A 23011-nucleotide genomic window follows, 5' to 3' on the forward strand; every position below is an offset into this window, starting at 1 on the left:
TGAAAGATGCCTTGATTTTTCAGCCCCAAGCTTTGTTCCATCCCCAGAAGTAAGCAGAGTCATAAATTTGGAAGGTTCTTTCCAAACTTATTAATAATTTATCTATACACACAAACATATAACATATATATACCCAAATAAGCATATGATTTTGTCTTGTGTGTGTGCATGTTTTTACATAAATGGTACTACACTGATCACTGTAGCTGTGTATTTAGGTAAAAGTGTCACAGTGGTCCTATTCCATATCATTACATGGCTTCCTACAAAAATATGGTTTGCATTTAATGGTATATATTAGAGACTTCTCACGTTCAACTTGACATCATCTTGTTACGTGTGCCTGTATGAGACTTTTTAACACGTCACATTGATATGTTTTCATTGTGGAAAGATCCTGAATTGTTCTTTCAATAACTTTCTGGAATAGACTGGCTCATATTTTGCTAGAGGTTTTTCTCTGTGAGACTGAGCTTTAGGGTTGGTTGGTTTCTTATTAATGTTTGTGATATCCTTGTCAGGGTCTGATAAGCGACCTGGGAAATGAGTCAGGTAGCACTTCTACTTTTTTATTTTTAACTATCCTGGAAAAACAGAGGTACACAGGATTTACCTTTTCCTTGAATATTTGGTAGAACTTACCTGTAAAGCCATCTGGGCTTAATCTTTTGCTATTTTTTTTTTCAGTTTCTTCCAAGATCACTGGTGTGTTTAAGTGTTCTGCTCATTTGTTGAGCCAAATTTATTTTAACTTTGAGAAACATCCACTTTACATTTTTAAATATTTTGGTTAAAGTTACACACGGCATCTCTCACTGCGCGCACCTTCTCTTTGTATTTATACTCCGCCTTCCATCGTGGACATCGTTGAGTTTAAGGTTCTTTTTCATCCTCCTTCCTACCCTCGTCCCTCTCTTTGTCACTCGCATCAAAACCTAGGTATGTGATACATAGCTTGAAAATAATAAATGATCGGTAAGAGTCACTTATCTTCCGAATGTGCATATATTAGATCACATCTGGCAAGTGACAGAGAAAGGGGTGGGGTAGGAAGGAGGGCAAGGAACATGAAGAGTTGGACATGACTTGGTGACTGAACAACAATTCCCATCTTTCGTTTCTAAGAAGTTTATAATTTCTGCTTTGACAGCATGCTCAAGTATTATTCATAAGTTTGTGTTTAATTCCTGTGTGTGTAGATTTTACACACTCTCTGTCATCGACTTCCCTGGTGGCTCAGATGGTAAAGTGTCTGCCTACAATGCAGGAGACCCAGGTTCAATCCCTGGGTTGGGAAGATCTCCTGGAGAAGGAAATGGCAACCCACTCTAGTATTCTTGTTTGGAAATCCCATGGATGGAGGAGCCTGGTAGGCTACAGTCCATGGGGTCACAAAGAGTCAGACACGACTGAGTGACTTCACCTGTCATTAAGCTATAGTGAATTGTGGTCAGTAAGCATGGCCACTGTAATTTCTTTCTTTCTTTTTTTTTCTAGAAAGAGCTAGAGCTTTAATTCCAGGTTAAACAGCAAGGAGGCTAGAGGCAAGGCTCTGAAATGTGTCTTTGCAATCTGTAATTTCTGATTCCTGAAAAATACTGAGATTTTTCTCTGTGGCCTGATCATGGTTATATTGCTATATGTGTGGAGTAGTTGGGTACAAAGAGAGAATGAAATAAAGATATATATGGGTATGAGGCTAAATGCATTAAGTAACATATTTAAATTATTTAAATATATTTGACTTATGTAAGCTTCATCAGGAAGCCTCCATAAGCCTCTTATCCTCCTCCATGAGAGGGCAGACAGACTGAAAGCCACAATCACAGAAAACTAACCCATCTGATCATATGGACCACAGCCTTGTCTAACTGAATGAAACTATGAGTCATTCCCTGTACGGCCACCCAAGATGGATGGGTCATAGTGGAGAGTTCTGACAAAATATGGTCCACTGAAGAAGGGAATGGAAAACCACTTCAGTATTCTTACCTTCAGAACCCTGTGGACATTATGAAAAGGCAAAAAGACAGGACACTGAAAGATGAACTCCCCAGGTCAGCAGGTGCCCAATATGCTACTGGAGAAAAGTGGAGAAATAACTCCAGAAAGAATGAAGAGACGGAGTCAAAGGAAAAGCAACAACCAATTGTATGTGACTGGTGATGGAAGTAAAGTCTGATGCTGTAAAGAGCAATACTGCATAGGAACCTGGAATCGTAGGTCCATGAATCAAGGCAAATTGGAAGTGGTCAAACAGATGTCAAGAGTGAACATTGACATTTTAGGAATCAGCAATTAAAATGGACTGGAAAGGGTGAATTTAACTCAGATGACCATTATATCTACTACTGAGGGAAAGAATCCCTTAAAAGAAATGGAGTAGCCATCATAGTCAACAAAAGAATCTGAAATGCAGTACTTGAATGCAATCTCAAAAACGACAGAATGATCTATGTTTGTTTCTAAAGCAAACCATTCAATATTACAGTAATCCAAGTATATGCCCCGACCAATAATGAAATTGAATGAAGAAGTTGAAGTTGAATGGTTCTCTGAAGACCTACAAGACCTTCTAGAACTCACACCCAAAAAAGATGTCCTTTTCATCATAGGGGACTGGAATGCAAAAGTAGGAAGTCAAGAAATACCTAGAGTAACAGGCAAATTTGGCCTTGGAGCAAAAAATGAAGCAGGGCAAAGGCTAATAGAGTTTTGCCAAGAGAACGCACTGGTCATATCAAACACCCTCTTCCAACAACACAAGAGAAGACTCTACACATGGACATCACCAGATGGTCAATACCGAAAACAGATTGATTATACTCTTTGCAACCAAAGATGGAGAAGCTCTATACAGTCAAGCTCTATACAGCAAAAACAAGACTGGGAGCTAACTGTGGCTTAGATCATGAACTCCTTATTGTCAAATTCAGACTTACATGGAAGAAAGTAAGGAAACCACTTGACCATTCAAGTATAATCTAAATCAAATTCCTTTCGATTCTACAGTGGAAGTGACAAAAAGTTTCAAGGGATTAGATCTGATGGAGTGCCTGAAGAACTATGGACGGAGGTTTGTGACATTGTATAGGAGGGCAGTGATCAAGACCATCCACAAGAAAAAGAAATGCAAAAAGGCAAAATGGTTGTCTGAGGAGACCTTACAAATAGCTATGAAAATAACAGAAGCAAAAGGCAAAAGAGAAAAGGAAAGATACACCCATTTGAATGCAAAGTTCCAAAGAATAGCAAGGAAAGATAAGAAAGCCTTCCTCAGTGATCAATGCAAAGAAATAGAGGAAAACAATAGAATGAGGAAAACTAGAGATCTCTTCAAGAAAATTAGAGATACCAAAGGAACATTTCATGTAAAGATGGGCTCGATAAAGGACAGAAATGGTATGGACCTAACAGAAGCAGAAGATATTAAGAAGAGGTTGCAAGAATACACAGAAGAATTATACAAAAAAGATCTTGACGACCCAGATAATCACGATGGTGTGATTACTCACCTAGAGCCAGACATCTTGGGGTGTGAAGTCAAGTGGGCCTTAGGAAGCATCACTGTGAACAAAGCTAGTGGAGGTGATGGAATTCCAGTTGAGCTATTTCAAAACCTAAAAGATGATGCTATGAAAGTGCTGCACTCAATATGTCAGCAAATTTGGAAAGCACAGCAGTGGCCACAGGACTGGAAAAGGTCAGTTTACATTCCAATCCCAAAGAAAGGCAATGCCAAAGAATGCTCAAACTCCTGCACAATTGCACTCATTTCACATGCTAGCAAAGTAATGCTGTAATGCTCAAAATTCTCCAAGGTAGGCTTCAAAAGTATGTGAACCATGAGATTCCAGATGTTCAAGTTGGATTTAGAAAAGGCAGAGGAATCAGAGATCAAATTGCCAACACATGTCGGATCATCAAAAAAGCAAGAGAGTTTCAGAAAAACATCTATTTCTGCTTTATTGACTATGCCAAAGCCTTTGACTGTGTGAATCACAACAAATTTTATCCACAGTTCTTAAAATATCCACAAAATTCTTAAAGTGATGGGAATAACAGACCACTTGACCTGCCTCCTGAGAAATCTGTATGCAGGTCAAGAAGCAGCAGTTAGAACTAGACATGGAACAACAGACTGGTTCCAAATCAGGAAAGGAGTGCGTCAAGGGTGTATCTTGTCACCCTGCTTATTTAACTTATATGCAGAGTACATCATGAGGAACGCTGGGCTGGAGGAAGCACAAGCTGGAATCAAGGTTGCTGGGAGAAATATCAATAACCTCAGATATGCAGATGACATCACCCTTATGGCAGGAAGTGAAGAAGAACTAAAGAGCCTCTTGATGAAAGTGAAAGAGGAGAGTGAAAAAGTTGGCTTAAAACTTAACATTCAGAAAACTAAGATCATGGCATCCAGTCCCATCACTTCCTGGCAAATAGATGGGGAAACAGTGGAAACAGTGACAGACTTTATTTTTGGTGGCTCCAAAATCACTGCAGATGATAACTGTTGCCATGAAATTAAAAGATGATTGCTCCTTGGAAGGAAAGCTATGATCAACCTAGATAGCATATTAAAAAGCAGAGACATTACTTTGCCAACCAAGGTCCATCTAGTCAAAGCTATGGTTTTTCTAGTAGTCATGTATGCATGTGAGAATTGGGCTATAAAGAAAGCTAAGTGCCAAAGAACTGATGCTTTTGAACTGTGGTGTTGGAGAAGACTCTTGTGAGTCCCTTGGACTGCAAGGAGATCCAACCAGTCCATCCTAAAGGAAATCAGCCCTGAATATTCATTGGCAGGACTGATGCTGAAGCTGGATTGAAGCTCCACTACTTTGGCCACCTCTGATGCTAAGAACTGATGCTGGGAAAGTTTGAAGGTGGGAGAAGATGAGGATGACAGAGGATGAGACGGTTGGATGGCATCACCGACTGAATGGACATGAGTTTGTGTAAACTCCAGGAGCTGGTGATGGACAGGGAGGCCTGGCGTGCTGCAGTCCATGGGGTCGCAAAGAGTCGGACCCAACTGAGCAACTGAACTGACTGACTGACTGAGTCATTTAAGTTGTTTTGTTAAATTTCTATGTGTGATAATCAGATCCTCAATAGTCTTCCAATAATTTCTGAGGATTGTGATCTGTTTGTGACTTTGGCATTTTTTCTTTGTATTTTCAGTTTTTCAGAAGATGCTTTGATGCTCTGCGGTCACGTTTAATATTAATAACTTTTAAATAATTTTTATCACCCCTTTTCTTCATGTGACTTCTCAGTGTCTCTTTCTTTTTTTCTTGAAGTGTCTTTTGTCTAATGTTATTTTTACACCTGCTCCCTTCCTAACCTGTTTCTGTTATATCTTCCTTTCCTCCCTTCATTTTTAAACTTCCTATATAGCTTTCATTTCTTAAATATTCCTGGTAAACAACTATAATGCTTCCTGATTTGAAAGCCTCTTTCTTTCATAAATGAATTTGGCAAATTCATATTTATTAGAGTTTGTCATATGTTGTAACTGTACTGTGTGTTTCCTGGTTACTGTGTGTTTATCTCCCTTCCTTTCCTGCATCTTTTATCTTTTTAACGGAGGCTCACGTTTCTTTTTTCTGTTTTCTCCTCTTATTAACTTGGAAGTTATACTTTGCATTTTATATTTTCTGTGAAGAAAATTCTTAAAATGTTAGCATTCATAATTGATCTTCTTTTTTTCTGCCATTATCTAGAATTTTAATTACCTATATTCCACACCCAAAAATGCTTTTGTCGCCCTTTGTTACATATTTCCTTCCCTCCAGCACCTCTTGTATCGATGTTTCTGAGATTTGGATGCTAGATTGTAATTTCTTTATCTTTTTATTGTACTTTCATTTTTTCTTTTCGTATAATATATAAAACTTAAGAATAAACTGTCTCTTTTTAAAAACTTCCTTCTTTCTTTTTTCCTTCCAACCTTACTTCACATATCTCCTATTTCTAAGTTTTTTTTTTTTTCCTTCTTGGCAGAATATATAGTACATTAAATCTTTCAGGTTAGTTTCACCTCAAGATATATTTAGTTGTGTGTATCTTCCACTACCATTTATACCACCTGCATCACTCGATTTTTTTCATGTTGAGGACACAAGTGTCAGATTTCAGAAATGTTCTACTGTTGCTTTAATTATTCTCACCCTTCTGTTGGCTTTTCTTTAAGTGCTTCTATCAGGTGGTCTTTGAACCTTCTGTTTCCATTTTCCACAAAAGAAAAGAAAAAGAAAACGATAAGGAAGTTATAATCTAGCATTAAAATCCAGGATTATATCTATATAGGAAGTTCTGGAGGGAAGGAAATATGGAATGAAGGGAAATAAAAAACATTTCAGGGTGTTGGATATTTTAAATCCCAGATATTGGCAGAATAGAAGATCTATGAGTGTTAAAAATTTAAATATTTTCCTAATAGAAAATTTAAAATGAAAAATAAAACTCGCAAATGATAGGAGGGAATAAACAGAATAAAGAAATATGAGCCCCCTTTATAAAGAAAGCAGATGAAAGACATGGGGAAAGAAGGAAAAGCAGTCTTGTGCAGGTTGATAGAGCCACTCACTCTTTGTACCCTACCTACCTATGTAGAAGTTTAGGGGTGTGTGTGTGTGTTTAATCCAAAGACTGCAGGTTTTATGTATAAAATTACTTTATAGGGTTTGAAGAGGATGGGGAAGCCTCCCAAAAGATCACTTCTGTTATTTCTTCATATTATTTCTTTAGGTGTAGCAACCTGACAGGAGGATTCAGGGTCAGATGAAGAGAAGAAGGGAAAAACCAGCAGTCAATTAATGGACTTAGTCTGTGTGTATGAAGCAAAGCTTTTGCAGATACATAAATATCAAGTGATTAACCTTTGCTCTGCAGTTGTCTTTTTAACTGTGTACACTCATTGTATATTCTTTTTCATTTTCAGGTCTTGACTCTAATCATGGCCAAACCTTATGAATTTAATTGGCAGAAGGAAGTTCCTTCCTTTTTGCAAGAAGGAGCAGTTTTTGACAGATATGAAGAGGTAAAGGAGTGTTATAATCTTTTCTCTCAAAATATGATTTTTTCATTTTAATTTAATTACAGTATTGAGTAAATAGTCTTTGACATAAGTAAGACCATCTTGGAGATTTATAAGTTGGAATAGTTGGAAAAAGTCAAAGTTATGAGATATAATAAAAATAATACTATAATTTATTGAGCACTCTCTCTGCGCCAGCTATAATAAGGATGATGACAGTATAAATTATCGTGTGCTGTGTGCCAGAAAACTTTCTAAGCACTTCCTGTGTATTATTTGTTCAACCTCTTACAATAACCTTATTAGGTCATTGCCACAATTATGCTTATTTTGCAGATGGGTTTCATGGAGTAATAGTTTTTGCTTAATGAAGTGCTTCGGGCATTCTTTCCTCATAAAACTTTCTATTTGTCATACATGTAATAGTGATCGGAGTTTGTGCTGGTCACTTGCTTTGCTCGTCTCATTTATACAGACCAATTTAACCAAAGCTTTGCATGCTTCTGCTTCTACTATTTATTGCTTGTACCCTTGAAAGGTGGCAGTGGCTCCAGATTTTCTAGAAACCAGGGGCTTGGGTTCACCAGTCTATTCAGAAAGTTTAGGTAGGTGAGTGGAAGCCTTCTTTGCATTGTTAATATGTTGTTTTTCTTAGATTTTACTTGAATTTGAAGGGACTTTGGGAGGGATATGTGATGAAACTGTATTGCCTCTGTGGTGAAGTAAGACACAAAACTTGTTCAGACTTCATGTAGAGTCAGAATTGGTTCCTTTGAAAATCCATGGAATATATTATATGTGGCTTCCCAGAGCTTCAAATCATCAGGCTTTTTTCATGAGGTCTATGGGCTGGCACAACTCGTAATTTGTTAACTTGGTTTTTCCACAGTGTGTAGCATGATGCTTTCTAGGTTTGCACCTTAGTTGCATTGTGTAAACAAAATTGAGGAAAGAAAAGGATGGACTCAAATGTGGTCAGTGCTCTCTGTACTGAATTGGCGTATTGGGGTGACAGTCACTTATATGACTGAAGCTCTACTGCTTCTCTGAAAGAATAGGAAACTGCATTGTGCTAGAAGAAGAGACAGAAAACAATTTTCTACCACCTGGAGGCAACCACTATTAACTCTTTGGTAGTTTTTTTCTAATCTTTTTCTACTCTTTTTTTTCCCCTCTTCCATCGATATGGAGTAATCTTTTGAGAATGTAAATCAGAACCTCTTCTTCCTCTATTTAAAATGCTTCCATGACTCTCTATTGTATCATAGGATGAAGCAAATGCATCAGAATGAAATACAAGGCCTTCCATAATTTGACTCCTACCTAATTCTCCAATCTTGTTCCCCATTAGTTTTCTACGCACATTCTTGGTTTTAACACTAACAATACACTTACAATTTCCCAATGAACTATTCTATTTCATGCTTTGTATATACTGCTGCCTTTTCCTGAAATGCACTTATCCCTCCTTGTTTCACTGGCAAACTCTTATTCATCTTTCAGAACTCAAATGAGAAATCTTCATTCTTTAATATATTCCTTGACCCATTCAATACCTCTAATGTACCCTTGCACATATTACACTGTCCTCACCTTTTTGTTTAATTTTTTCATCTCTCGTAATATACCCTGAGTTTCTTGAGGTCAAGGGCCATATTTTACTTATCTTTTTCTCTCCAGGGACTAGCAGAATGCCTGCAACTACCAAATTCACTGTATATTACTAATATCTAATGTCAAAAGGGATTTTAGATGTAATTGACCCCAACCCAGTCTGATTTTATTATAGTTTGTACATTTTCTTGATACTCGAAAAGGTGAGAAGACATAGTAATCCCTGAGATCCATATGAAAATCTGTACTTCAACACATTCAAAATATTAGGCTAAATCATATCACATTTCCATCTTTTAGATTAAAAATGATCAGTATCAACAATTTGATATAGTTCACACCTGAAGTTAAGAAGTGAAAGTCACTCAATTGTGTCTGACTCTTTGCGACCCCATGGACTGTGCAGTCCATGGGGTTCTCTAGGCCAGAATACTGGAGTGAGTAGCCTTTCCCTTCTCCAGGGGATCTTCCCAACCCAGGGATCAAACCCAGGTTTCCTGCTTTGCTGGCGGATTCTTTATCAGCTGAGCCACCAGGGAAGCCCAAGAATACTGGAGTGGGTAGCCTATCCCTTCTCCAGAGGATCTTCCTAACCCAGGAATCGAACTGGGGTGTCCTGCATTGGAGGCGGATCCTTTACCAATTAAGCTATGAGGGAAGCCCACAAAGTAAATTCACTTGCCTGCTTTTGTCCGTTTCTCACATCTTGGCAAAGAAAGCCAAGACTAGCTTGGATGCATTTCCAATCTTTCTCCCAGGTACACTGAGTACCCATGCCACCACGATGGTGACAATCGCCCTTCATTGTGAGCCGACAAGAGACATCTCTCCCTGAATCTGCTGCTGCTACTGCTGCTGCTAAGTCACTTCAGTCGTGTCCGACTCTGTGCGACCCCATAGACGGCAGCCCACCAGGCTCCCCCGTCCCTGGGATTCTCCAGGCAAAAACACTGGAGTGGGTTGCCATTTCCTTCTCCAATGCATAAAAGTGAAAAGCGAAAGTGAAGTCACTCAGTCGTGTCCAACTCTTAGCGACCCCATGGACTACAGCCTACCAGGCTCCTCCATCCATGGGATTTTCCAGGCAAGAGTACTGGAGTGGTGTGCCATTGCCTTCTCTCCCTGAATCTGCTCGAGTATCCCAGAAGATTTGCAGTTTTCTGAGGCAGTTTCCCAGGCTCTGAAAATCTATAGGATAATTTTAAAATACTTTCTGGATTTCAGTTCCTCAGATAAGGTCATTTTGTAAAGATTAAATATAGTCACTGGCTAGTGTTTCTTTTGTTGTCATATAAACAGAAGCCTATTAGAGAAAAAGTACTTTTTTTTGGATAAATTGTAATGTGATTTGATAAACTAGAAGTTTATCATCATAAATCACTTTTATTTCTCATGATGGTTTTTTAGTTTCGGTTATTAATCATCACAACTCACTTATATTTAGAAAATACTGATGACTTGCACTTCTAAAGGCATTTGCTTTCTTCCAGGTTCCTCTGAAAATGAGATAAAGTTAGAAGAAAAGAAATCTTAACAAGTATTAAATACAATCTCATTAAGCTTTGAACTTTCTTTCTTGCTATTTTACTAGGATGGCAAAAAAAATTTAGCTTCATAAAGTAAATATATCTCTTCATGATAAAATTGGTGTTGACCTTAAAGATAAAAGTTACTTTACCAACAAAAATGTGTTTATTCAGGAATAGTAGAGGAATTGCAATTTGAGACAAACACGCTAGTAAAAGCCATGGACAAGGGGCCTTCCCTGGTGGTTCAGTGGTTCAGACTTTGCCTTCCAAGGTAGTGGGTGCTGGTCCTCTCCCTGGTCAGGAAACTACAGTCCTATGTGCCATGTGGCCAAAAGTCCAGGAAACATAAAGTCGAAGAAATATTGTAACAAATTCAATAAAGACTAAAAAGAAAGCCAAAAAAGTGACAGGAGGGAAGTGGCTGCCGCTCACGGGCGATCTGCTGGGCTGGTTGACTTCTTGTGGGAGAGGCCATGTAACATCTTTTCCTTGGGGGGGTGCCCGTATTCATTTGCTGGTTCTCTCCAGTGATGGTTCTTCTCTGTAACTGATAATTCTGAGGCAGTTTCCCAGGCTCTGGAAATCCAGAGGATAATTAAAAAAGACGTCCTGGCTTTCAGTTCCTCGGAGAAGGTCATTTCAAAGAGGTTAAATGTAGTTACATCCCATGGTAGCTTGTGAGAGCTCCCCCTCCTGGCCTCCCAACTCTGTTTTAGTGAGGTTTCCCTTTATTAATTTTCAAGTCAGAAAGCCAACGAGTGTTTCAAACAAACTGTAGCCAGTTTTTCTTATTATAGTTGAGCCTTGAACAACATAGGTTTGAACATGAACAACTTCGCGGTACACTTTTACACAGATTTTTTTTTTCAATAAATACCTACCATTTGTTGTTGTTTAGTTCTAAGTTGTGTCCAACTCTTCACAACCCCGTGGGCTGTACCCTGCCAGGCTCCCCTGTCCATGGGATTTCCCGGGCAACAATCCTGGAGTAGCTTGTCATTTCCTTCTCCAGGGGATCTTCCCGACCCCGGGATCAAACCCACACATCTCTTGCATCTCCTGCATTGGATTGTTTCCCACTGCGCCACCGGGGAACCCCAAAATACCTACCATAGAAGCTTGCTGTCCTCAGAGGGCTGAATCTACAGAAACAGAGGATATGGGGCCCTGACTGTAAAATTATAGTCAGATTTTTTATTGCACTGGGGCTGGCACCCCTAAAATCCCATGTTCAAGTGTCAACTGTATTTTCCTATCTTGTAAGAGTTGGTTCTTTGGAGCCACGGCCATTAAAATATTTAAGGCAACAAAATATAAATAGATAAGGCTTGTTTCTACAGTGTTTTGCCTGAACAACAGTGAGAAATGACAACTGACAGTGAGTGGGAGGAACAGGAATTAGAGAAAACACAACCAGATCATCCCACAAACGCCACAGCAAAGGGGCCTTTTGTGAAGGAAGGGGTGAGTACCTCAGCACCGTATGGCAGCCAACATTATCATCATCCCAAAAGATCGGGTAAACACTAAACTGTGTTCCACGTTTCAGTTTAAAGAAGGCAAGGAAACGTTCAGATCAGTGGGTGAGCATTCACTAGGTCAGATTAAAAAAATAAAAATACTTACTAAACACTGTTTTAAAAATATGTATTTTTTTGACAACAAATATAACCAGTGCAACTGTATTTGAGTATTATTTTATTATTTCTGCTGAAGGATTTCTTTTGAGGTAGCCCCAAATTTCAGAAACTGCAGTCTATGTTGTAGCCTCTGATTGTATTCTCATGCCGCTTCAGAAACTCTTTTTGTCTAACTTCACTTGACTTTTAAATTACTTACATGCAAAACCTGTTTTGTTTTCTAAGTAATGCAACAAGTGATGCAAAAATCTTCAGAGACGTTTCTCTTGCAGAGGAGAGAAACAGCAGTGCAGTGCAACCCACTTGTTTCTAATTCTTCGGGCATCTTGACTTCCCTTTTGGGTCGTTATTAGAAGGCCAAGACCCCGTCTCCTGGCTGTGAGAACCAGCCTTTCCTAGAATCCTCGGTACTTACAGCATCCTCGAAATACTCATCTCAGTGCCTGCCTTTTATTTTTATTATGACTGCTCTTCAGTATAGCATCTTGCCTACTTCATTGTTTAGCTTTTTGGCCTGCGCTGTGCGGGATCCCATTTCCCCAAACAGGGACAGAACCCACGGCCTCTGAGTGGACGTGTGGGGTCTCAACTGCTGGGCCACCGGGGAAATCCCTCCTGAGTGCTTTCTGGTCACTCTTTTCCCAGAACTGTCCCCCGCTCTAGTTTATCTCTCTCGCTAAACACCTTACATCCCTAAACCTCAGGAACAAGGATGCTGTGTGAAACAGGCCTTTCTTAAAGGTTTGGTGGGAGTAGAGGCGAATTCCAGACACAGCAGGACACAGTGGGGATCCTGAGGAATAAATCTCAGTGGGGCCGACAGCTATCTCTGTCGCCGCCTTCTTTTTCACTCCACTCTTCCAAGAGACCTGTTGCTGTTTCTTTTCTTTCACTTTTTGATCTCCCCCTCAGAATCCTTTTCTAATTCATAATTCACCCTTTTCCTTTTCCCCCATATGAAATTCCTCTTCTCCAAATGAAAACAACAAAAATGCCCTCTCAAACCAAGGAGGAACAGGGGAAATTCTGGTCCCTTCTCACCCTGTGCAGTGTGGCTCCTGGTCCAGCTCAAACTCTTGCGTCCAGACTCTTGTGAGACCTCATGTTTGCATAATCTTGAAAGAGAATGGATGTACTTAAAACAACCAAACCAAAAGTTTGAAGACCTTTATCCCTTGAAAGCCAAGTGGTCTGTTGTCCTTCTTGAGAAGTGGTTACCAGCAGAAATTTGCAATGATGGACATGGTCTGTATCCTGGGTGCTCTTACCACGTGTTAAGAGGATTGTGATGTATGGTCGGTAATCTCAGGGTTTTTCTCTCCTGTTCGTGGCTGTCATTTAGTTGCTAAATTGTAAGTCTGACTCTTTGTGACCCTATGGACTATAGCCCCCAGGCTCCTCTGTCCATGGAATTCTCCAGGCAAGAATACTGGAGTGGGATGCCATTTCCTTCTCCAGGGGGTCTTCAAGACCCTGGATCTCCTGCTTGACACTTAGACTTTTTACCACTGAGCCACCTGGGAAGCCCCTTTCCCTCCCCACCCAAGCACAAAGTCTAGACTGCACTTATTTTTCTTAGAGTACAACAGTTTCTCTTTAGCAAAATTAATTTAGTTTGGCATTTGAAAAAAAACAAAAAAATGTGGCCAGTGGGACTGAGGAACTGAGTTTATTAATCTTAATGTTAATTAAAATTTACATAGCTCCATGTGGCTGGTGGCTATCTTTTGGGCAGCACAATTTTCTAGACAATCAACTCAAACTACAGGCAGATTTTAAAATACCATCCTCTTTTCCCAATGCGCAGAAGGAGCTCTCAGTTCACTTAAATGGAATCTGCAGTTTCATCAGCCATTTCTTCTCAGTGGTAACCAGAGCAGAGATTTAGATGTCTTATTAGATGACTCCCCTCAGCTGCCATACTTCCCACATCCCAGATCCCGGCGTGGGTTGGGCTGCCCTTATCCTCACCTGGGGACTTTGTGTCTGAGGCAAGCTGCCCAGATGGAGTGCCTTTTCTGGCTAAGTCTTGGTGTTTATTAGCCCCTCCTACGGAAACCCTCAACAGCCTCCCCTGCACACAGACATCACAACTGCTGCTAGGAAAACAGAAACAGTTAAGGCAGTTGCCAACCCCACAGGAATATGGAAATGCCGGATGAATAGAAGCTGAAGTAGGGCTGAGTAGAACAGGCTGAATGTGGCCTGTTTCCAAGGCAGCTCCGAAGCTGAGCTGTAGGCCTCAGGGATGCTTCCAAAGGCCCAGGCAGCCTGCACACCCTAGGCTTGCAGCGAGGAGTCGTCCAAGTGTAATGTTCGAAAAGCTAAAAGCACCACCCTCACAGAATGTACTTCGACTTGCAGATTTATTTAGTTCTTCAGTGACAACACTAACAGGAGGATAAAGCTAGTTGTGAGAGCACCGGAGGAAGAGAGACAAGGCGTTTTGTCAGGCAGATGCTAAACCAGTCACTGCCCTGTGCTGTGCTAAGTCACTTCAGTCATGTCTGACTCTTGCAACCCCATGGACTGTAGCCCTCCAGGCTCTTCTGTCCATGGGATTCTCCAGGCAAAAATCCTGGATTCTTCTCTGGGGATTACTTAATTGGAATCTACAGTTTGATGTAGATTGTAGATGAAATTGTCTGATGAAACTGTAGATTCCAATTGAGTGATCATTTCCTTCTCTGGGGATCTTCCCCACCCAGGGATTGAACTGGTGTCTCTTAAGTCTTTGCATTGGCAGGTGGGTTTTTTACCACTAGTGCTATCTGGGAAGCCCATGTCCCTGCCCTAGAGAACAATACATTTCCTGGACTAAACTGGTGGACCAGTGGTTAAGACTTCGCCTTCCAACGCAGGGAATTCGGGTCCACTTCTTGGTTGGGAAGCTAAGATTCCACACGCCTCATGGCTGAGGAACCAATATATAAAGCAGAGACAATACTATAAGAAGTTCAATGAAGGCTTTGAAAATGGTTCACATTTTAAAAAAGAACGTTCTTCTGGAGAAATAAATCATCCTTGAAGAGGCCCTCTAGACATTGCTCCTGTAAAATATGTAAAGGATATTAATACATAGCCATCTTTTTATCTCATTCTCAGGTTTTGGATAGTTTAAACTGAAATTGTACCCATGGAGTCATGATATCTGGCTCAAAATGTAGAGAGTGGAATTGTAGCCTATTACTTATATTTACAATGAGGGATGCTTACAGAGTCACCATAATGATAATAACAATTACAATCACATTCATTAGTCTTTCAGTGCTTAGAGTCAAGCTAACAGTAGACATGATATTTAATTATTATTGACAGAACAGAATGAAAAAAAATCTGTTAATTTTGTCAGTGTAAAGTAAGGGTACAGACAGATTTTGGAAAGTAGAACTGGTTGGAGTCAGAGGAAAAACTGGAGGCTTAATAGTGTCAGTGGGAGGAAATGTTGATAGTTGATGGTGCATGAAATAGAGACTTGTATCCATTATTTGGGGCTTCCCTGGTGGCTCAGAGGTTAACGCGTCTGCCTCCAATGCGGGAGACCCGGGTTCGATCCCTGGGTCGGGAAGATCCCCTGGAGAAGGAAATGGTAACCCACTCCAGTATTCTTGTCTGGAGAATCCCATGGATGGAGAAGCCTGGTAGGCTGCAGTCCACGGGGTCGCAAAGAGTCGGACACGACTGAGCAACTGAACAGAACAGAACAGATCCATTATTTACAGCCAATCACAAAACCAAATATAGTAAATTTCACATTGGGAAAGGGGAGGAGAAGTAGGGAAATGAGTTCAATGCAGTTCCATTTCTGAGTTTTTATCCTAAGGAACCTATACTACATGTGCCTGGTAGATGATTAGCTCAGTTATTGGCTTCATCCTGCTGTCTTTAGACACCAGGCCCTGATAGAACTGGACATGTAAAACGAGACAACAAATGAGGCATGTCACTGTCTCACCCACTGATGCGCATCCCCGCATCTCGGTTTGGCGTTGCAGGCCCTCGGCGTGCAGCCCTCGGTGTCCTTCCACCCTCAGCCCCGCTCTCCCTGAAAGTCACACTGTGAGAGGGAAGTAGTGGGTGGTGCTCCTTGTGAGGTCAAGAGACCACCTGGGCAGTGGGTCTGGGGGACTGAGGAGGCCTCAGACAGCAAGCCACTTTTGGTTTGGGTTAGTCCATCAGTGGATCAAAGCACAGCTGAGATGAGGGAAGGGTCCACCCTTGTGCAGGGGCCCAGGTGTGGGATGCAGGGGGTGGTTTGTCCAGCTGCTGTCGGGGAGGGTGAAGGCAGGAGCCTCTGCTGCAGAGATGAGCAGTGTCTCCCCAGAAATGCTCTGCTGTCCAGAAAGGCATTGGCACTAGATCCTGGAAGCACTATGAATCGGTCTGTGTGTGTGTGTGTGTGTGTGTGTTTTAAGCAGGAAAAGAGTAAGGTCTAAATATGACTGGAAAGTGGTTATGCCTGATTACTTGTGTCTGAGAGAGTAGAGGTGGGATTGAATGACTGGCTGAACAGTCATTTAGACACATAGGACATCAGAGAAGAGGTTCAGGGTGGAAATGCGTTAGATTTCCTAACGCAGTGGATTTAGAAGGCAAGGAAGAGTAAGGAGTGTGAAAAACGATTGGGATTTCTAGTCCAAGAAGCTGGTGGGTTCTGATGCTGGCAGAGAAAAGGCCAGAGAATGGGTAATTTACGGATGTGCTGATGTGGTTCTTCTTCCTAAAATGAACAGTATTTTTCATTATATATTTTGTTGTACCCAAGAAAGGGTTTGCATATATAGAAGTCACCTCAGTTCAGTTCAGTCGCTCAGTTGTGTCCGACTCTTTGCGACCCCATGAATCACAGCACGCCAGGCCTCCCTGTCCATCACCAACTCCCGGAGTTCACTCAAACTCTTGTCCATTGAGTCGGTGATGCCATGCAGCTATCTCATTCTCTGTCGTCCCCTTCTCCTCCTGCCCCCAATCCCTCCCAGCATCAGACTCTTTTCCAGTGAGTCAACTCTTTGCATGAGGTGGCCAAAGTATTGCAGTTTCAGCTTTAGCATCAGTCCTTCCAATGAACACCCAGGATTGATCTCCTTTAGAATGGACTGGTTGGATCTCCTTGCAGTCCAAGGGACTCTCAAGAGTCTTCTCCAACACCACAGTTCAAAAGCATCAATTCTTCGGCGATCAGCTTTTTTCACAGTTCAACTGTTACATCCATACATGACCACTGGAAAAACCATAGCCTTGACTAGATGGACCTTGGTTGGCAAGTAATGTCTCTGCTTTTTAATATGCTATCTAGGTTGGTCATATCTTTCCTTCCAAGGAGTAAGCGTCTTTTAATTTCATGGCTTCAATCAGCATCCGCAGTGATTTTGGAGCCCCAAAAAATAAAGTCTGACACTGTTTCCACTGTTTTTCCATCTATTTCCCATGAAGTGATGGGACCAGATGCCATGATCTTAGTTTTCTCAATGTTGAGCTTCAAGCCAGCCTTTTCACTCTCCTCTTTCACTTTCCTCAATAGGCTTTTTAGTTCCTCTTCACATTCTGCCATAAGGGTGGTGTCATCTGCATATCTGAGGTTATTGATATTTCTCCCAGCAATCTTGATTCCAGCTTGTGCTTCTTCCAGCCCAGCGTTCCTCATGATGTACTCTGCATATAAGTTAAATAAGCAGGGTGACAATATACAGCCTCGACGTACTCCTTTTCCTGTTTGGAACCAGTCTGTTGTTCCATGTCCAGTTCTAACTGTTGCTTCCTGACCTGCATACAGGTTTCTCAAGAGGCAGGTCAGGTGGTCTGGTATTCCCATCACTTTCAGAATTTTACACAGTTTATTGTGATCCACAATCAAAGGCTTTGGCATAGTCAATGAAGCAGAAATAGATGTTTTTCTGGAACTCTTTTGCTTTTTCCATGATCCAGCGGATGTTGGCAATTTGATCTCTGGTGCATCTGCCTTTTCTAAAACCTGCTTGAAGATCTGGAAGTTCACGGTTCACATATTGCTGAAGCCTGGCTTGGAGAATTTTGAACATGACTTTACTAGTGTGTGAGATGAGTGCAATTGTGCGGTAGTTTGAGCATTCTTTGGCATTGCCTTTCTTTGGAATTGGAAGGAAGACTGACCTTTTCCAGTCCTGTGGCCACTGCTGAGTTTTCCAAATTTGCTGGCATATTGAGTGCAACACTTTCACAGCATCATCTTTCAGGATTTGAAAGAGCTCAACTGGAATTCCATCACCTCCACTAGCTTTGTTCATAGTGATGCTTTCTAAGGCCTACTTGACTTCACATTCCAAGATGTCTGGCTCTAGGTCAGTGATCACACCATCGTGATTATGTTGGTCATAAAGATCTCTTTTTATAGTTCTTCTGTGTATTCTTGCCACCTCTTCTTAATATCTTCTGCTTCTGTTAGGTCCATACCATTTCTGCCCTTTATTGAGCCCATCTTTGCATGAAATGTTCCCTTGGTATCTCTAATTTTCTTGAAGACATCTCTTTTTTTTCCTATTCTGTTGTTTTCCTCTATTTCTTTGCATTGATCGCTGAGGAAGGCTTTCTTATTTCTCCTTGCTATTCTTTGGAACTCTGCATTCAGATGCTTATATGCATCATAGAAATCACCTAGGTTTTAGTTAAAAATAAATTGCTCAAAAAGGGAGTTGACAAACATAGTAAATTACCCAAGAGGGTGAACAAATGGAGACATTCTATTCCTTTCTGCTTCCTCCACTCCCAGGGCCATTGTTGGCATCCTGGCTGGTGTGGGCATCGTGAGTGGGGGCATGATGTATAAACAGAAATCTGAGAAGTAGGCAGAAGCCTCATCATGTACAGCAGTTCAGAAAGTGTCGTTCCCAAACAGGCCTCACCATCATCACTTAGAACTTTATTACAAATATAGATTCTAGAGACTCCCCTAGTGGTCCACCGGTTAAGAATCTGCCTGGCAATGCAGGGGACACCAGTTCAGTCCCTGGCCGGAGAATTAAAATCCCACCTGCTCAAAGCAACTAAGAACCCGCACACCCAACACAGCCAAAAATAATGTTTTTTGTTTTTGTTTTTAGAGAAATAAGTACAAATTCTCAGGCCCATCTCATAGACACTCTGGGGATGGGTTCAGCAGCATATGTTTTAACAAGTCCTTCAAGAGACTTGGACACACTTAAGTGTGAGATTCGGAGGTTGTAGGATGAGGGTGGGGAGCTTGGATTTCTTTCTGAGTGTTATGGGGGGCCATTTTCAACAAGGACTTATGTGATCTGGTTTATGTTCTGGTAACAGTTTAGCTGTGTGGAGAGTGGATTTGTAAGGGGAGAGGGAGGGCACTCTCAGGATACAGAGTCAGGTTTGAGAACACCAGAAGTCTGCTTTAAGGAAGATGAGTTGGAATCTTAGCTCTTCCTCTAACTGGGTGTTTCCCCATAGGCAATTTTCTTCCCATCTCAGTGCTAGGAAAGGGGAGCTAGGAAGGCAGATGTGTTTGAAGAGTGTGCGCTTCATCTGGGGAGTCTCTGATGTTACACCCGCCTGCCCTCACAGCTGTCCTGTTGTCATCATCTTGTGGCTTCTTCCCCATTTGATACAACAGGTGTGGCCAGAGCCTGAGTGCTCAATCCCTTGATCTCGCTGGAACAAAGCTGCAGGGGCTAGAGTCAGCCAGGCTTTCTGCAATAACACCCAGACCCGTTCCTTCCTCTTGACCAGCCTTTGAAACAACCGTGCTGATAATGTCATTTGTGCCCTCAAACCCCCAGAGCTTAGAGTCCATTAGCAACCAGAGCAGGAGGTCTTTAATCAAAGGTCTGTATCATTTGGCAAGTTCTTGGAAGTAGGTCAACTTGAAGGCAAAAGACTCTGATTGAAGCCTTGACCCTGACATTTACAAGTTACAACCTTGGGCCAGGCCTTTCACCTGTCTCAGTGGGCGTCTAGGAGTAGAAAATTGTGAGAAGGTAAATACACGGTGAAACTAATGCAAGATCAAGGTATTTTAGTCAGGTTTGTGCAGACTCATCTTGGTGCTCACTTTCTGTCTTCATGGCTACAAAACTCCCTGGAGCTGGGCTCCATGGAAGTCCTTATTTCTCAGAAGTTTCTGCTTTTAATTAGATGAGGGAAGCTCTGACAGGGCTTCTTTCTGCACCTGTTGATTTCCATTTGCTTTCGGTTCAGAATAATCCATATGTGAAGTGGCATATATTGGGGTGGCATGTTCTAACACCCTTCAGTGGTTTAAGACAGCAGCCATTTATTAGTAAGGATACATAAGAATGAATAGCACATTAATTTTGATTGTCATTTATTAATTATAGTCTTGGATTCTGTGGGTCAGCCATCTGGGCTGGACTGGGCACACTCAAATGTTTGCTGGTCCACCTGGGGGGGCCGGTTGATTTAGGATGGTCTTGAAGGACCATCTCATCTCCACCCTACCTGGTCTGTCAACTTCCTGCAAGCAGACGGGACAGGCTCTTTCCTGCTTGTTTCTGCTGCCTGCTCTAGACCAAAGCAGGTGGGGACCTTGGAAGGGGCTGCCAAGTCACCTTGCAAAGGAGTGCGATTTCAGGGAAGGGTGAAGGGGTGTGGCCCTCTCTACAATCAACCACTCTTATAGTAGGTAGTCTGTTTGTAGTCATTCATTTCACATTGGAAAGGCATAGAACAGGGGTGAGCACACTTTTTCTGAAAAGGACCAGATATTATATATTTTAAGTTTTGCAAATTCATATGGTCTTTGTCACGACTGTTTTGTAGCATGGCAGCAGTCATAGAACGTTCAACAGTCCATAGATGAGTGAGTGGGCTAAGTTCCAAGAAAACTTTATTTTCAAAAGCAGGGGCTAGGTTTGCAGACACCTAGCTTGAAAGACAAATAAGGATAAATAGGAATGAATAGCACATTAATTTTGATGGTCGTGGTGATACTTTCAGTTTTGGGTAATTACTTTTGGCTCCATCATTTTCCCTTATGAATGCCTTATTAAATTTTCAGTTTAGTCGTCCTCAACTTCTTTTTCTTTTCTCTGTAATTACATCAGCTTTTGCTGCATAATCAATTACCCTTGTCTTTCTTTTCTAAGATGCTGTAGTTTTGTTTGTCTCACTTTTATATTTTTTTGCCTCTCTGTAAGGTTTCTCTGGGTTTATATTTCTTCATTTGTTCACTGAGGTAGAAGACAACTGTATTCTCTGGAGGAATAGAAGCTTCTCACCCATGAAACAGCGTCTGAGTCAGTCTCATGGAAAACTCTAATACTGGAGATTCATGCTCTTCAAGGGCATAGGAAGGACTTATTTATGGGAAGACGAGACACATGTCCACTAGGAAACTAGAGGAGGAAATCTGGGCTGGCTTGATTTTTAAGGAGCCTTGATGTATAAGGAGCTGTTGAAAACAAAATGTACCAATACAACACGAGAAGAAATAAATCATAAGTATGCGAAGAGCGAACTCACTGGAAAAGACCCTGATGCTGGGAATGATTGAAGACAAAAGGAGAAGAGGGCAGCAGAGAATGAGATGGCTGGATAGAATCGCTGACTAAATGAGCATGAGCCTGGGCAAACTGTGGGAGACGGTGAGGGACAGGGAGGCCCGGTGTGCTGCAGACCATGGGGTTGTAAAGAGTCCGACACGACTTAGCAACTGAACAACAACAACAAAATAAAATATAAGGAGCTAGTTACTTAGGTTTCTAGAGTATCACTGTGCTCTGCTAAAGGACGCAGTTAAAATTCAGTGGCTAAAATGACAGTGCTTGTTTATTTTTTTTAACATGTTTTAAAATTGAAATATAGTTGATGTTAGTTTCCTGTGGACAGTGCTAGTTTTGGGTTTTTTTTTTGCTTTTTTCCTATCTGAAGTGTAAATAGGAAAAGGCACCGTGTTTGCTCCTTCAAGCCTTGTTTACGGCTGCGGGAGAGCAGGAGCTCAGTGTGTGCCCGTGCGTCCTTTAATTAGGGTTGATAGGCGCAGCCTTGTGGTTCTCCAGGCTGATGGTGAAGGGGCCCCAAGGACATCCTGGCGGCATTCTCTTCGGGATGGCACTCTGTTCATGCGTGTGGCCCGGCCATTGAATTAATAAGAGTTCATCCAAGTGTGAACGAATGAACAGTCAAAGGAAATATACAGCATATTTTAAAGGGAATCATTTTGAAGTCCCTTCTCAAGTAAGAAAATGGCATTTCTTTAAGCTCAATTTCTTATGAATTCCCTCATCCTAAAAATGATGATGAACATTTTTGTTGTTACTTCTGGTTTGGTTGTTTTTATGGAAGACATGTTTCATTGCTTATGTTCCCTGAGAGACAGCAGTAAGCGATGTTGAAGCAGGGTCTTGGTTCCCTGCCCGGGAATTGATCCTGCGTAGTTTGAATGAAAATTAGGAATTCTAGTCGCTAGTCCACCAACGGGCTAGAGGCTAGAAGCAAAGTGGTCCTGGCTCTTGCCCCATTTGAAATCAAGAATGTTTCAAGGAAGCAAAAACTGTAAAAACAGGTACAAAGTTTATTATTATTAGCACAGCACAACTTGTGGGAATGCACACAGGGAAACAGTCTATTTAAGACAGAAGCAGACTTCCCTGATAGTGTAGTAATTAAGAATCCACCTGCCAATCCAGGGTTCACCGGTTCCATCCCTGGTCTGGGAAAATCCCGCATGCTTCCGGGGAACTGAGCCCACGTGCCACAACACCTGAGCCCGTGTGCTGCAAGCACGGAAGCCTGCAGGCCGAGAACTCATGCTCTGCAGCGAAGAAAAGCCACTGCAGTGAGAAGCCCACACCTTGCAATGAAGAGTAGCCCCTGCTTGTGGCAACTAGAGAAAGATCGTGCATAGTGACAAAGACCCAGCACAGCCAAAAATCAGTAACTACTGAAAAAACTTAGTAAACAAAGACCAAAATACAAATGCACAAACCAGAAATTCACACCCAGAGAGAAAGGGTGTGGGCGCCCAACCTAATGAGGAAGAGCACAGTAAAGAAGCATTTAAATCGTTTATATATGATGGTCCTTCTGGCCTTTGTTTACCTTTGTACAATTTTCTCATTTCTTTTTCACAGCTGACCTGTCCTAAGGCCCTCCCTCAGATGCGTGAGCATATTTCTGCCAAGATGGCTTCTGGCGCAGAGGCCTATAAGAGGCTCGGCATCACCCACCATGGGGCA

At 41.5% G+C, this 23011-nt stretch overlaps 1 protein-coding gene and 1 non-coding gene across 11 annotated transcripts in view; both read left to right on the forward strand.

Annotated features, from left to right (window-relative positions):
* The window catches only part of PLCB4 (phospholipase C beta 4), a 489193-nt gene that overhangs the window by 274460 nt on the left and 191722 nt on the right, over nt 1-23011 (forward strand). For 9 of the 10 annotated variants that reach the window (XM_088844295.1, XM_088844296.1, XM_055426743.2 and 6 more), the window contains one exon: nt 6950-7048. The exons of the other annotated variant lie outside the window; for it this stretch is intronic. In XM_088844295.1, the coding sequence (XP_088700421.1) occupies nt 6950-7048 (99 nt within the window). The remainder of the gene's footprint in view (nt 1-6949; nt 7049-23011) is intronic. 10 annotated transcript variants of the gene reach the window in all.
* On the forward strand, nt 1226-1297 carry TRNAC-ACA (transfer RNA cysteine (anticodon ACA)). The gene has a single exon. It is a non-coding gene; the product is annotated as a tRNA-Cys (tRNA).

This window comes from Moschus berezovskii, chromosome 15, assembly GCF_049115385.1.
Source record: "Moschus berezovskii isolate FMDL1 chromosome 15, NW_MosBer_1.0, whole genome shotgun sequence".
Classification (NCBI taxonomy): Eukaryota; Metazoa; Chordata; class Mammalia; order Artiodactyla; family Moschidae; genus Moschus; species Moschus berezovskii.